The sequence below is a fragment of the Grammomys surdaster genome, unplaced genomic scaffold (genome assembly GCF_004785775.1).
Source record: "Grammomys surdaster isolate TR1022 unplaced genomic scaffold, NIH_TR_1.0 100, whole genome shotgun sequence".
NCBI lineage: Eukaryota > Metazoa > Chordata > Mammalia > Rodentia > Muridae > Grammomys > Grammomys surdaster.
In genome coordinates this window covers 6,738,798-6,750,638 of record NW_021604579.1, presented here as the reverse complement: position 1 = coordinate 6,750,638, position 11,841 = coordinate 6,738,798, and the positions used below count along the sequence as shown (strand labels likewise).

General features: G+C 49.3%; 1 protein-coding gene across 1 annotated transcript in view; it reads left to right on the top strand.

The window, feature by feature from the left end:
- The window catches only part of Trabd2b (TraB domain containing 2B), a 222,429-nt gene that overhangs the window by 188,656 nt on the left and 21,932 nt on the right, over positions 1-11,841 (top strand). Inside the window, exons 3-4 of the mRNA XM_028787494.1 lie at positions 3,158-3,304; positions 9,396-9,570. Of these exons, the coding sequence (XP_028643327.1) occupies positions 3,158-3,304; positions 9,396-9,570 (322 nt within the window). The remainder of the gene's footprint in view (positions 1-3,157; positions 3,305-9,395; positions 9,571-11,841) is intronic.

Sequence of the window (11,841 nt, the reverse complement as noted above, 5' to 3'; positions counted from 1 at the left end):
CACATGCCCGTCTCTCCAGCCTTCTCACCTTGGGAAGGTATTTAATGTCCCTTTGCTGTGGGTTTTTTAAATATTACATTGGAGCTCCTGTACAGATTAAATGATGAATCCACTTAGGAAGTTTGCAGTGCATACTAAGTGCTCAATAAAACCAGGGGTCTTTGTATGAATGTGTGATGACTCCTTTGTGAGCAGGAAGTAGGGAGCACATAATTCAGCATTGGCATCTTTCCTTCTGTAGTGTTTCCTGAGTGTATGACATTGGTGACATTGAGGTTCAACAGGGAACACAAAGGCAGAGGGCCGAATCCATCGCATAGGATATGTACCTCTGAAGTGGTCTGTGCGGGGAGTCTGTGACAGGTACCAGATCCCACCGATACAGTTAAAGTCACAAACCAGCTGAGGCATGCAGAGAGCTCTGAAATTGTCAAGTGGCCTGGCCTTGACTTCCTGTCTAACACTCCAACAGTAAACACCCCCGGCTGCTTTACAATGGTCCAGAGAAACTGTGGGTATGGCTGTGCCAGCACACATTGTGGGTATAGCTGTGCCAGCAGACATCGGAAGATCCTGCACCATCAGCCTTTTGATCCAAGGCTGGGAGTCAGGACCCTTGGTTGGAGCCCACTCTGCCCAGCTCACTGCTGAACTCGTGCACACACTTCATCCTGCTGCCTGGATGTTGTCCCCTCTCCTCTCTTACATTATGAGGGCACAAAATGAGACCAGGAGTCCTATACCTGGGCTCCAGGGTCCCTGGAAATCCCTGCAGCAAGAGAGCAGAGACTCCCACTCTGCCTCCTTTATATCAACCGGGACCTTTACATTTTTATCTGTTCCACATTCAAAAATCCAAGTGAAATTCCTTTGGAAGACAACAACAATAATAACAACAATAAAAGAATTCTACAGCTAAAAGCAGTTTGAAACCTCTGCACCAGATGAGTTCTGGGGACCTTCTCTCTCCCAGCACCAAGCTAGGAAGACTTGGAGCTATTTCCTCCTAGGTTTTATTTAACAAGCACATACTCAGCGCTCACTTCATGCCAGGACTGTTCTTAACACCGTGCAGCCTGGAATATACTTAATCCCCTGGAATACCTCCCGGCTTCATGAAGGCTGCGCCGTTGGAGACCTGACTTCATGAGTCAAGCAGGGTCCAGGGGAGACATTTACCCTCCAGCCAGGTCTTCTGGCGCCCAGGCCGATGACCTCACCCCAGGTTAGGTGGTGCCTTGGCCAGGCTGATCTAAGAAGCAGCAGAGCAGGTGTGTGCAGCAGCTGGGTGTGGCCACAGGAAGTCCCTCTGTCTTAGGCCCTCAGAGGAGGAGAGTAGATCAACTCGACACGGACACTTTCACCAGAGGCATGTACCCTGTGGGAGGAAGTGCTTGTTGCCTTAGCAATGTCCACAGCAGAAAACGTCACTGCCTCCTGTAATTCATCCCCAGCCACCACACTGCCATCGACACTCTGCACCAGATGGCTGCAGATCTGATTTCAGTGGTGGCAGCCAAAGCCCAGGGGCCTGGAGAAGGCCCAGACATGGGGCGAGGGGTCTGACCTCACCTCCAGCCCTCTCATTAAGGGGAGCAGTGGGGGTTGCTACAGCTCCTACAATCCAGTTCTCTTGCCATTAACAAACACAGAGGGGACCCAAGTGTAGCCTTATTACCTGTGTCACCGTGTTGGCCTGGCCCTGTATACCTATTTCCAAAGCTTTGTATTCAGATAGTATGTCTTTGTGGGGATTTCTGCCAACCTTCTAGATGTTTTTCTTCAGGGCTTCTAAAGTACCTTTGAACTATGAAGGAAACAGCAGGTCCCCAGTTCTAAAGAGAAATGGAGATCACAGTACCCTCTTTTCCCCAGGCACAATGCTGAGAGCTATAGATTCAAGAGCTAGGGAAAAAAATGCATTTCCTGTGTCCAGTAAACTCAGCCTGCTGTGAGGCTGGCAGTTAAACACAATGGAAAGCTAATATGCACACACTGATGGAAGGGAGTGTGGTGTATCAGTCATCTCTCACTGAGATTGTGCTATGTAACAATAGCATCCAGTGCTCAGGGTACCAGGACCAGGTGCTTTGAGGCTCCACTGATCTTGCTGGTCTCACAGGTCTAGAAATTGGCTATCTATCCATGGATCTGAGTGCTACTGGCTGTCTAAGTTCTGCTCTGTGTGTTCATCACCCTCCAGCGGGGTGGAGTCAAAAGCAAAGAGAAGATGAAGGGGAACAGCCTCAGCAGACAGCTGCTTCTCGGGCTCTCTTTTACAGTGCTTACAGTCATTGTCATATTGGCTGGAGCCAGTTCATCATCAGAATGTGTGGGATGAAACAAGCCCCTTGGTTGGCCAAAAGAGTCTGGGCTACCAGGATCTTGGGGTACAGACTCCAGCTCAAGCCATGTGGGTAAAATGTCTTCCTTGCCTTGGGCCTCAATTTCCCCATGTAAAATTGGGGTTGTTAGCCAGGCTATGTATGGTAGTCTATGCCTATAATCCCAAACCTTGTGAGGTAAGGCAGGACGGTGAATTCAAGGCAACTGAGGCAACAAAATAAGAACCTGTCTCGAATAAACAAAATAAAATGTAGAGACTGAAGCCAATAGTCTCCCAGGGCATGTTTATAAGACTCCTATGTTCTGTGGAAGCCCTAACCTTCAAATGCCATAAGCTGCTTAGAAAGTGCCTGGGTGCCTGGGAAACAGTCTGATTCCAGGGGAAAGGCGAGTTCTGTATAGTATTCCAAGTGACTCTGGTGCCTGGAAACAGCATCCCTTGAGCCAGTAGCCCAGAGAGCAGAGATAGAGGGTGCATCTGCTGAATGCACGGGAGGATGGGCTACAGGGATCCAGCTCCTGAGACCTTCTGAGCCTTGATATAAAACTGGGGTTTTGTTTCCTTTTGTTTGCTGCTTGACCTCATTTGAGGGTACTCTGGTTTGTTTGACCTGGAACACTTCTAAAGCAAAGGAGAACAAAGGACTCGAGAGGAAGATTCACCCCAAATTCCAAACTCAGATGGTCTGCTGTGTGTCATATGCCTTCTATTTCACACCTGTAGCCCCAAAGTTCAGAAGGTGGAAGACTGGTCCCAGAGGCCAGCCAGTCCGTGAGCACAGCCCTGATACCCTTCTCTCTCCTCGGCCAGGTGTTGTTTGCCCTGAACCAGACTCTGCTGCAGCACGAAAGTGTGCGGGCTGGGAGCCTGCAGGCACCCTACACCACAGAGGACCTCATCAAACACTACAACTGCGGGGACCTCAATGCAGTCATCTTCAACCATGACACATCCCAGGTGAGGCCCTTCTCTCCTCCTGCCCTGACGGCCTCTGCACCACCAGTTGCAAAGACCTGGAGACAGGCCCACATGATCCCACCTGGCATAGAGCAGTTTCTTTATCAGATGCCTACTGTATAGTAGGCATAACTGCTTCTCTCTAGCTGTAATGAACAGGAACTACTGTTGTCTCCTTTATAGAGGGAGGAAACTAAGCCTCAGAGAAGGCAAGAGACTCACCTAAGGCTGTACAGCTTATTGTTAAAATATCAAGAACAGCAACTTGATCCAGAAGGCCCAAAAAAGGGTTACTATGAACTTGGCCTTGGGTCTATCTCAGAACCTTCTGCCTTGATTCAAATCCTAGAGCCAAGATTACAGACAGGCTAGCAAGACCCCAAGTACAGTCCCAAAGGATTGAATTTGACTTGTCCCTACCCAGACTTTATCATGCCTCTTCATTGATCTCCAACAAATTCCAGAATACCCCATTCAACATTCAAGGTCCCCTAAGATGTGCCCCCTGGTGGCCTTGTCACAGCCTACACCCCTACTCCCACTAGCACCCCAAGCCTGTGGAATTTAGAGCTTGTTTTTCAATACCTCTGAGCCTTTATTCCGGTTCTTCCTCCCCTGGATTTCCTCCAACTTGATCAGGGATTAAAGTTACCTACTCTGAAACATCTCCCCAGTCCCCTGGATGGAATCAGATATCTCCCGAGGCACCACAGTTTCCCCCAAGGTTTCCTCTGTCGTGTGTGGCATTTTGATGTTCATTCACTCAGAAGCTTGGATTAGGCATAGAAGGCCTTGTCCCTTGTTTTGGACCCTTGCAGCTCCCATTTTCTTAGGGTAAAGCAAGCCAGACTCTGCAGTAGTCTGTGTTCCTCCTGTTCTGCCCCTGTTCCCGACCGCATGTCCTTTATACACACCAGGAGCAAAGCCCACATGTCATCCCAAGAGCCCACCTGTATGTTTCTGCCTTCTCACTGTCTCTTCCCTCAGCATAGATGCTTCTGCCAGATGTAGCCACAGAGCACTCCTCTCCATCTTCAGGGATCCCCAGCTCCATCCACTCTGTCTGAACTTAGCCTGAACGAACCTCCCTCTCTCCCCCACCTAAAAAACTTATTGCTTTATTAGCCCCGCTTTTCTCCCATGGTCTGGAAGACGCTCTAACACAAAATACTTTCATTAGTGACTACTTACCATCTGGCCCTTCCCACTGGAGCACAAGCTCCATGAGGACAGGATTTAGGTCTGTCATTCATTCATATATCCTCTCTGGCAAGAGCAGTCCCCAGCCTAAAGTAGGGCTCCATAAATATTGTCAAACAAATGAAATAGTTTGAAAATCTGTGGGCACAGTGCTCAACGGGATAGAGTGGGGAGCCAGTGAGGACAACTCTCTTAGAACTTATTCTCTCACAAGGAGACTGGGAGACCCAGGAAATCATTGCCTCACATAGAGACTGGGGACAGAAGTGCTGCAGCTTCAGCCCAACGCTCATTTATAGTTGGCTGTAGCTGGGGCTGGGGAAGTAAGGAAAGATAACTACAAAGTAGGAGGCTACAGAAGAACCTACATTGGCCGCAGACAAAGGAGGAATGTTCCAGCTGTGAGCACAGTGTGCAAGCCAGCCAGAGACCCAAAGGAGAGGCCATGGGGAGAGTTCTGGTTGGAGGCCAACCAGGCTGGGGCCACAGTGTTCTGTCTGTGCTTGCCACCCAAACCCAGACACAGGCTCCCTGAGGGCAGGGTTGAGCTGCTTATCCCTTGGTCCCCACTGCTCTGGAGACCACTTGGCGCCTATTGTAGAGTGCTTGCCAGCGAGTGACTGTCATGCACAACACTGTAGGTACATCATGTACTTAGAGAAGCTTAGAGGATGGAAGAAGGAGCCCAGCCCTTACTGTGGAAGGCTCCAGGTCTGAGGACTCTAGTTTTGAGGTGAAAGAGGGAGGAGAAGAAGCTGACACTATGAACTGATGGGACTCAGACCAGGGCCCCAGTTCTGGTGAGCCTTGCCCTAAATCCAGTAGGACCAAGGTTTGGGAGGTGGCACTCCATAGCAGAGAGGTTATGGTGGCAAGTTGAATAACTGGCTGTGATGTGGCTGGCCTGAGGAAGAAGGAGTGGACAAGGACAAGGCCTATGACTGATTCTAAGCTGGGGGAGAGAGGCACGGGTTGAGCTTGGGGGACAGTCAGTTCAGATTTCCTTTGAGGCTGTGCCCAGAAATACTGCTGATCTCTGAAGGCAGTAGCCATGTCCCCCCAGCAACGCAAGTGGTCCAGCCAGATTTGAATCATAGTCCAGGCTGTATGTAAGGTGCACAGAAAACTTGCCCCACTATGCAGAAAGCCAGGGTCATGAGGCTTGGACCCTACCCTTGCACATCAGTCTATGTGGAGCTGTATCAGCAGCCAGAGGCCTCACAGTCTCAAGGTCTGGGGATCTGGAAGCTTTAGGGCTTGTCACCCTGGTGCAGTCAGGAAGGCCTCAGGGCAGTCATAAAGTAGGAACTAAGCTTGTTAGTGGAGCTTCCCAGGTAAGAAGCTGACAGGAGGAGCTGGCTGGTGTCTCCAGAGAGCATGGTTTGCATAACAGAGAAGAAATAGAGGGCGAGAATTCCATAAGGAGCAAGGAGCGGGAGCCCTGTAGTGTAAGTCAGGGAGTGTTGCAGTCAGAGAGATGCCCTGGCCCAAGGGGTGAGACTGATAAAGTAGCCTTTGGAAACTAGGGTGGAACAGGGCCTGAGGCTCACTGCCCCTTACCCCCTAACTGTATATGTTCTCAGTCCTCCAGCTCCGTCCTCAGCAATGATTGCTCCCTGATACTGCAGCTTCAGGTCACCGGCATTGTTAGTGTTCATCATGGGAGGGCCACACAGAAGTCCTCCCTGAGAAGTCTTTGGTCCCTAGGCCCCTGAAGGGCACAGTAGCCACATAGGTGTTTTATTCAAACAGTAGACAGTAAAGTATTATTACTCAGAGTCAAGATAATTGACAGGAGGAGTCAGCAATCTCCTTCAACCATGAGCCTGGGCTGATCTAGATGACATAGTCACACTTCAAGGCCCCTCTGTGAACCCTCCTTCCCTCCCTGCCCTCTCCCACTGCATATCCCATAGTGTTCTTACAAGAGTGACTGACTCCTCCATGGGCCTGGGAGTCTCATGGGAGGCAGCAAAGGGTGCTGAAGGCTGCTGAAGGTGGCCTGACATGGGGAAGGACCTAGGAAGGCTCTCAGAGGGTATCTACTGGGTAGATGGGTACAGGGAAGTGGGTAGTTGAGTATCATCAACAGACCTGGGCACTTGGCCATCCCTAGTCACAGGACAGGGGAGCCTATTCTGAATCCCTCCCCCATGACTTTACCCCAGCCCTGGCTAGCCCATATCTTTGTCACCCCATCACACAACAATCTCTCTCAGGCTCTAGGAACATTCCATGATATATTCAAAATGTTATCATATGCCCTCCACTTAAACTTGTCATGGGAGATTTAAGGCCCCAGACAAGTCTAATGACATCATTAATTTGCTTCTCCCCCAGCCCTGGCCCAAACCCAGGCCCCATCCTTGGCATGGGGCCAAAGCCCATCATCATGAGACTCACAGAGAGTGCTAGACAGTGGCTGGGAAGCCCAAGGGAAGCTGAGTATCCAGTCCTACTTCTTCATGGTTTTGAAGTTTGACTCTTTTTCTTGTTCTTATAAATAGCTTAAGTCCCCCTGGGGAATCCTCATACAGATGCACCTTGTGGGCAAGAAGCAGAGCAAGAAGGAGGGGTACCTGCTCAGAGATCCCATGATGCACAGGAGAAAAGGGGATCAGATCCTCTGCCTTCACACCTCTCTGATAGTTCTAATAACCACTTGTCATCTCTGTAGGCCACCTTCACTGGTAACCCATAACATCACATATGAAGGTGACAATGCAGGTTGTCATTATACATATAGTGTGTGTGTGTGTGTGTGTGTGTGTGTGTGTGTGTGTGTGTACATCCCTACATTGTCACAGTCCAAAGCTGGTTTCATTGAATCCATGTAATACGTCATGTATGTCACCCTGTTACCAATGAAGAATTTGGGACTCAAAGAGACCACATGACCTAGAATGCACCAGGCAATGAAAGATACAACTCAAGCTGCACTGTCTGTGTGGTTGCAGGACCTGTGCTCATCAACACTCTACGTCAACTGCCGCTCATCCTGCTCATCCATCCACTTGTTCACTGACTTAACAAACACTAGTGGGTAGTAAAGCTTGACCTCCTATCCTCTCCCAGACCCCATAAATGGATAGAGATGCCTTTGAGAGGTGTGTTTCCAGAAATAATCCTCTAGTCATGATCTGTCTGTTCTCCACCCTGACTCAAAAATCTTTAGCATCTCCTGGAACTGCATCAAGTCAAGTGTGACCTGTTGTATAAGGGCTGCCAGTCATCCCTCCAGTGTGGAGGAGGATAGGAACTCCATTCCCTCGTTTGTCTATCTGCCAAGCAAGCAGTCTCTGATGCCAGCTCTGTACTGGCCTAGGCATGAGCAGGGCTGCTGTGTGCACACTATACACATTGCACACTACTCACGCTGAGACAATCACATCACTTCCTTCTCCAGAGCAGTGGGTCCGGCTCCTCTGACAAAAGAGCTGTACGGTGCAGGTGCTCTTACTATACTTTTCTCCCACTGGTCCTTGGCCAGCAGAGCAGAAGCAGATGCCCTGCCCTCCTCACAAGCCCTCAGGGTTCAGACGCTGTTGACTCCCCCATCTTTCTCAGAAAGGATGTTGACAACTCCTCCGTGGTTATAAAAAGCCATGTACTTTGGGTAAAAAGCCATAAAAAATGGACTCTTCTAGGGGACTAAGATCTCTAGGAAGTTGGTGTCTTCAGATACAATCTCCCCTCATCTTTTAGTCATGACTAGTATTTTGTGATTTATGCTTGGCTAGGTGACAATGAGGAGTGTCCTATGAGCAGGATCTTGGAGGATGCTATGGCATGGGGGGATGGGGAGGAAAGACAGGGTGTTTTGATTCACTGCCTTACTTTCCCCAGCAGCTCCATGCCCATGTTGGAGGAGATGGTGCTAGAATGTCTGGACCTACATTTCAGGCCAGACAGATGAAATAGTAAGAACAAAACAACTCAGAAAAGGCAGTGCAATCTTGCATTCAAGTTTGTTAGGCATCTTCCTCGTAGCAGGCCCTGGGGACTTGGAATTACCTGACTTTGTCCTTGAACTCAGGGATCCCTCTGCCTAGAGCACATCCACAGAGCTGTTGCCAGGCCTCAGGCTGTATGGAAAGTGACACAGTAGAGAAAGGAAAGGACCCAGAACTATAAAGATAGACAGTCCTTAGGCAGCTTATCCCACAAGCATCAGTCTGGAAGGATCTGTGATCCTGAGATAGTTTTCAAGAAGTTTCTGCAAGTTTGAAGACAGATGGGCAGATAGTGGCTCAGACATGAGAAAAGCTGAAAGTTCTACGCTGCTCATCTCTGTAGAGCAGAGCACTGAGTGTGGCCACAGTAGTGGTCCTCACCTCATTTAATCCCTCCCATCAGTCCTTCCCACAAATGAGAGTCAGGGCTCAGCAGAGTGGAGTGGCTTGTTCAGTATACCCAGCATCAGAACTGAATCCAAAGCTCAAGTCACCATCACCCCAAGTCCTATGGCCTTCTTGCCATGGCTATCATCTGCACCCTCTTGCTGAAGTGGGTTCCTTGTCCTGGACATGCTGGATTCAGGGCCAAAGAAAGGACATAAGGAACCCAGAATGGCCCCAATACCCTGGGCCCCAACCTCCAGAGAAATACCAGGTAGACCTGGATGTCAGTCTTAGCATCTGGTCATACAGCTGAGCTTCACTACACACTGGCTGTGATCACACACATCTCAGGCTCTTTCTCTCCCAGGCTTGCTTCACATGTACAATTGTAGCAATGCTCATCTTTGAGGGTATGCGGGTTGATGAGAAACAGGGAACAGAGAGCATGCTCTAAGACTTCAGAAAGGTAAGTTGCCAGTCCTACCTGGGGTTTATCTGACGTGTGCCCTGCTCCATCAAGACCTAAAGGTGGTTCTGTCTTGCCATTGCAGCTACCCAACTTCATCAACACCACCCTTCCACCTCATGAGCAGGTGACAGCCCAGGAAATCGACAGCTACTTCCGCCAGGAGCTCATCTACAAGAGGAATGAGCGCATGGGAAAGAGGGTCATGGCGCTGCTGCAGGAAAACCAGGACAAGATCTGCTTCTTTGCCTTCGGAGCAGGTTTGGCTCTGACTTCTACTTGTCAAGGGAAAAGCTGAGGCCCAGAAGAGAGTATGAAAGCCACATGGTACCTAATAGCAGACCCAGGACCCTAGTGCTTCCCCAGCTTCTGACCATGTGTTCTCTCATAGCATCTCCCTTGGCAAGGGAAGCACCCCCTGCCCAGTCCAGGTTAACTTTCTCAGCCCCTTCAAGTACCAGGTGGATTGTTTGGAGCCCCAAACAATCTTTCAGTGCCCATCCCAGCCTGGACTCACTCAATCTAGAACCAGGGCTAACCATAAGGTTCTTGTGGCCTCATGAGTGAGGAAGGGAGACAGCCCAGAGTTGTAACTCCAACTGGGCCATGTGTCATGTCACCTTAGCTGGTACTTTCTCAAGGGTTCAATTTTCTCTTCTGTTAATGGGAAGGACAGCATTAACGACTTGGTGAATCTAAAGTATCCATGTTATAGTGTCATTATAAGGATGAGTGACATTGGTGGGGATCCAGAACGGCAGCTGCAATCATCATCATCACCATCATCATCACCATGACAACACAGGGCACCATCATCATCACCATGACAACACAGGGCATAAGCTAAACGTTTCTGAGGATCTTTCCTCTCCTGCAAAGGGATCTAAAGATGTCTACACAGGCTTCCTTGGGAACCTTATTCTTTCTCTGTTCCTCCTTACCCTTCCTTCTTTTCTCTGACTGTCTCCAATGGCTGCACTGGGGCCAGGATTGTATGCAAGTTCTGTGTTAGTCAGCGTTGGTTCAGTGATTTACAATAGCCATTGACTTCTTGCCACTTAAATTTGTGGAATCCACCTGTGTTCTGTGAAAATGTAAAAATAGCTTACAGCTGGATGTGATGATGTATACCCATAATCCAAGCCCTCTGAATACAGAGGCAGGCAGATCTCCTGAAGCCAGCCTGGTCTGCTTAGTAAGCTCAAAGTCAGCCAGAGATATATAGCAAGCCCATTCTCAAATAAACAAGATGGCAGCTTATACCTATGCTCATCAGTCCACTGCTCTGCCTCTCTCCCTATGGCCTTTACCCACACCCCCTAAGCCAAGCAGTCAGTCTAATCCACAAGGGCCCCTGTGGACATCCAGACACTGTTAAGTGGGGCTGTCCACAGTCTATCTCTGTACCTCCCCTGTCCCTGTTCAGCTCCAAGGATGTTGAGGGTAAGAGTTGGGAGTATATTTATTCAAGTTTTTCTTCCCACTTCTGAATCTCTATCAAAGCGAGGCTTGTAGGAGGTCTCAGAAATGGATGCAGGCCCTTAGGAAATACCTCATGGGGGTCATGGAAACTGCACAGAAAGCATTCTCCTCTCTTATGCCCTCAGATTACTCACTTAAACAAAGGGAGCTGGCTTTGACTTGAACTGACTTGGATTACAGGCTGTCTAGAATTCTGGCACAGGTGTAAGAGACAGGTGGGGTTTCCCATGGGATCTTGGAGGGGCCCTAAAGGAACCCACAAGAGCAGAACCTATACTAACACACGGAGATGGGAGTGTCACTCTCCATCTGCAGGATATCTGCAGGGTCCATGGTATGAGCCATGTAGCTACAAGGATCTGTGGAAAGAAGTAGTCCCTTAGCATCTCTTCTCTCAGTCACCACCCGCTGCCTCTAGGCATGCTGTACTAAATGGCCTTAAGTAAATGTAGAACAACAGCCACTGGAGTCCCCTAGATCACTAGTTTCTCAGATTTGAAGAGCTTCCAAAGAGAACAGTCACTGAAGGAGGCCAGTGAGAGAGCAGGGTGCCCATCAAGAACAAGCTCCAAGATGCAGGTGTAAGGTTACCCAGAGCCTGGTGGTCTTTCACACCAGCTTCCTCTATGGCTGAGGAAGCTGAGAGCCTAAAGATGCAGAACACTGACCTTCTCATGATGCTCCAAGCGCACAGGGCACAATGATCCACTCAAACTCTCTTTAGAATCAAAGCATCCTGGGGGGAGAGACAACTTGTTAGGGATAGCAGCAGGATGGGATCTCAAAGTCCTTACTTGGCATCATTAAAACCTCGTAGCTGTGTTTAGTCCCACATCCATCCACATTGCTTTTATATGGGAAACAGTTTGGCATAGTAAAAGAGAGATGAGGGATGGGGTGCTGCCAAGTTCAAGGCAACTTCTGTGGCCTTTATAAAGCCTCATTACCTAAGTGAGATGGCTGAAGCCGCCAGTATAGAAAGAGGGATTCCAGAAGGGTAATCGAGGAAGGAATAGAGGAAAGGGAGAGAGTTGAGCTCTAGGCAGAAG